Consider the following 3987-nt stretch of genomic DNA (forward strand, 5'->3'; position numbering starts at 1 on the left):
GGTCACGTCTGGAGAAGTGGTTGATGTGGTCGCGTCTGGAACAGCTGATGATGTGGTCCCAGCTGGAGACGATGCTGATGTGGTCATATCTGGAGACACTGTTGATGTGGTCATATCTGGAGAAGCTGTTGATGTGCTGGTGTCTGGAGACACTGTGAATGTGGTCCTGCCTGGAGAAGATGTTGATGTGCTCACATCTGGAGAAGCTGTTGATGTACTGGTGTCTGGAAACACTGTTAATGTGGTCCCGTCTGGAGACACTGTTGATGTGGTCGCATCTGGAGAAGCTGTTGAGGTGATCATGTCTGAAGACACTGTTGACGTGCTCATGTCTGGAGAAGCTGTTGATGTGCTTGCATCTGCCCAGGCTGTTGATGTGGTCCCTTCTAGAGATTCTGTTGATGTGGTCCCATCTGGAGATGATGTTGATGTGGTCCCGTCTGGAGACTTTGTTGATGTGGTCACGTCTGGAGACACCGTTGATATGGTCACATCTGGAGAAGCTGTTAATGTGCTCGCTTCTGGCCAGGCAGTGGATGTGGTCACATCTGGAGAAGCTGGTGATGTGCTCATATCTGGAGCAGCTGCTGATGTGGTCCCATCTGGAGACACTGTTAACGTGTCTGGAGAAGCCGTTGATGTGCTTGCATCTGGGTAAGCTGTTGATGTGCTGGTTTCTGGAGACACTGTTAATGTGGTCACTTCTGAAGATGCTGCTGATGTGGTCCCATCTGGAGACACTGTTGATGTGGTCATGTCCGGAGAAGCTGTTGACGTGCTTGCTTCTGGCCAGGGAGTTGATGTGGTCCCATCTGGAGGAGACATTGTTGATGTGGTCATATCTGGAGAAGCTGTTGATATGCTGGTGTCTGGAGACACTGTTAATGTGGTCCTGTCTGGAGATACTGTTGATGTGGTCAAGTCCGCTGTTGATGTGTTTGCATCTGGAGAGGCTCTTGATGTGGTCACGTCTGGAGTTGTTGATGTGCTGGTGTCTGGAGACGCTGTTGCTGTGGTCACTTTTGGAGAAGCTGCTGAAGTGGTCCTGTCTGGAAATACTGTTGATGTGGTCATGTCCGGAGAAGCTGTTGACATGCTCGCTTCTGGCCAGGCAGTTGATGTGGTCACATCTGGAGAAGCAGCTGATGTGGTCCTGTCTGGATATGATGTTGATGGGGTCACATCTGGAGACACTGTTGATGTGGTCTTGTCCGGAGAAGCTATTGACGTGCTCGCTTCTGGCCAGCCGGTGGATGTGGTCACATCTGTAGAAGCTGCTGAAGTGGTCACGTCTGGAGACACTGTTGATGTGGTCCTGTCTGGAGAAGCTGTTGATGTGCTCACATCTGGAGAAGCTGTTGATGTGCTGGTGTCTGGAAACACTGTTAATGTGGTCCCGTCTGGAGAAGTGGTTGATGTGGTTGTGTCTGGAGCAGCTGATGATGTGGTCCCGTCTGGAAACGATGTTGATGTGGTCCCATCTGGGGACACTGTTGATGTGGTCATATCTGTAGAAGCTGTTGATGTGCTGGTGTCTGGAGACACTGTTGATGTGGTCGCATCTGGAGAAGTTGTTGATGTGCTGGTGTCTGGAGACACTGTTGATGTGCTCATGTCTGGAGAAGCTGTTGATGTGCTCACATCTGGCCAGGCTGTTGATGTGGTCCCTTCTGGAGACTCTGTTGATGTGGTTGTATTGGGAGAAGCTGTTGATGTGCTGGTATCTGGAAACACTGTTAATGTGGTCCGGTCTGGAGACACTGTTGACGTGCTCATGTCTGGAGAAACTGTTGATGTGCTCACATCTGGCCAGGCTGTTGATGTGGTCCCTTCTGGAGACTCTGTTGATGTGGTCATATCTGTAGAAGCTGTTGATGTGCTGGTGTCTGGAGACACTGTTGATGTGGTCGCATCTGGAGAAGTTGTTGATGTGCTGGTGTCTGGAGACACTGTTGATGTGCTCATGTCTGGAGAAGCTGTTGATGTGCTCACATCTGGCCAGGCTGTTGATGTGGTCCCTTCTGGAGACTCTGTTGATGTGGTCATATTGGGAGAAGCTGTTGATGTGCTGGTATCTGGAAACACTGTTAATGTGGTCCGGTCTGGAGACACTGTTGACGTGCTCATGTCTGGAGAAACTGTTGATGTGCTCACATCTGGCCAGGCTGTTGATGTGGTCCCTTCTGGAGACTCTGTTGATGTGGTCATATTGGGAGAAGCTGTTGATGTGCTGGTATCTGGAAACACTGTTAATGTGGTCCGGTCTGGAGACACTGTTGATGTGGTCATGTCCGGAGAAGCTGTTGACGTGCTTGCTTCTGGCCAGGCAGTTGATGTGGTCACATCTGGAGAAACTGGTGATGTGGTCACATCTGGAGAAGCTGTTGATGTGATCATGTCTGGAGACAATGTTGATGTGCTCATGTCTGGAGAAGCTGTTGATGTGCTTGCGTCTGGCCAGGCTGTTGATGTGGTGCCTTCTGGAGACTCTGTTGATGTGGTCACGTCTGGAGAAGTGGTTGATGTGGTCGCGTCTGGAACAGCTGATGATGTGGTCCCAGCTGGAGACGATGCTGATGTGGTCATATCTGGAGACACTGTTGATGTGGTCATATCTGGAGAAGCTGTTGATGTGCTGGTGTCTGGAGACACTGTGAATGTGGTCCTGCCTGGAGAAGATGTTGATGTGCTCACATCTGGAGAAGCTGTTGATGTACTGGTGTCTGGAAACACTGTTAATGTGGTCCCGTCTGGAGACACTGTTGATGTGGTCGCATCTGGAGAAGCTGTTGAGGTGATCATGTCTGAAGACACTGTTGACGTGCTCATGTCTGGAGAAGCTGTTGATGTGCTTGCATCTGCCCAGGCTGTTGATGTGGTCCCTTCTAGAGATTCTGTTGATGTGGTCCCATCTGGAGATGATGTTGATGTGGTCCCGTCTGGAGACTTTGTTGATGTGGTCACGTCTGGAGACACCGTTGATATGGTCACATCTGGAGAAGCTGTTAATGTGCTCGCTTCTGGCCAGGCAGTGGATGTGGTCACATCTGGAGAAGCTGGTGATGTGCTCATATCTGGAGCAGCTGCTGATGTGGTCCCATCTGGAGACACTGTTAACGTGTCTGGAGAAGCCGTTGATGTGCTTGCATCTGGGTAAGCTGTTGATGTGCTGGTTTCTGGAGACACTGTTAATGTGGTCACTTCTGAAGATGCTGCTGATGTGGTCCCATCTGGAGACACTGTTGATGTGGTCATGTCCGGAGAAGCTGTTGACGTGCTTGCTTCTGGCCAGGGAGTTGATGTGGTCCCATCTGGAGGAGACATTGTTGATGTGGTCATATCTGGAGAAGCTGTTGATATGCTGGTGTCTGGAGACACTGTTAATGTGGTCCTGTCTGGAGATACTGTTGATGTGGTCAAGTCCGCTGTTGATGTGTTTGCATCTGGAGAGGCTCTTGATGTGGTCACGTCTGGAGTTGTTGATGTGCTGGTGTCTGGAGACGCTGTTGCTGTGGTCACTTTTGGAGAAGCTGCTGAAGTGGTCCTGTCTGGAAATACTGTTGATGTGGTCATGTCCGGAGAAGCTGTTGACATGCTCGCTTCTGGCCAGGCAGTTGATGTGGTCACATCTGGAGAAGCAGCTGATGTGGTCCTGTCTGGATATGATGTTGATGGGGTCACATCTGGAGACACTGTTGATGTGGTCTTGTCCGGAGAAGCTATTGACGTGCTCGCTTCTGGCCAGCCGGTGGATGTGGTCACATCTGTAGAAGCTGCTGAAGTGGTCACGTCTGGAGACACTGTTGATGTGGTCCTGTCTGGAGAAGCTGTTGATGTGCTCACATCTGGAGAAGCTGTTGATGTGCTGGTGTCTGGAAACACTGTTAATGTGGTCCCGTCTGGAGAAGTGGTTGATGTGGTTGTGTCTGGAGCAGCTGATGATGTGGTCCCGTCTGGAAACGATGTTGATGTGGTCCCATCTGGGGA

The 3987-nt window shown here is 50.6% G+C and overlaps 1 protein-coding gene across 1 annotated transcript; it reads right to left on the reverse strand.

Annotated features, from left to right (window-relative positions):
* Positions 1 to 881: 881 nt before the first annotated feature.
* On the reverse strand, positions 882 to 3783 carry LOC129507679 (coagulation factor V-like). The gene is made up of 3 exons (XM_055322297.1): positions 2361 to 3783; positions 970 to 1206; positions 882 to 892 (listed from the first exon to the last, which is right to left on the reverse strand). The coding sequence occupies exons 1-3, from the start codon at positions 3592 to 3594 to the stop codon at positions 882 to 884; spliced, it is 1482 nt and encodes a 493-aa protein (XP_055178272.1). The 5' UTR covers positions 3595 to 3783.
* Positions 3784 to 3987: the final 204 nt, after the last annotated feature.

This window comes from Nyctereutes procyonoides, unplaced genomic scaffold, assembly GCF_905146905.1.
Source record: "Nyctereutes procyonoides isolate TBG_1078 unplaced genomic scaffold, NYPRO_anot_genome, whole genome shotgun sequence".
Lineage (NCBI taxonomy): Eukaryota > Metazoa > Chordata > Mammalia > Carnivora > Canidae > Nyctereutes > Nyctereutes procyonoides.

What these genes read in the sequence shown, in the direction of transcription:
- LOC129507679 (XM_055322297.1), bottom strand. Translation starts at nt 3,594, where the DNA reads ATGTCAACAGCTTCTCCGGACATGACCACATCAACAGTATTTCCAGAC. An exon ending in TTCTCCAGATGTGACCACAT is followed by an intron (nt 1,207 to 2,360) that starts CACCAGTTTCTC and finishes TCTCCGGACAAG; the next exon opens with ACCACATCAACAGTGTCTCC.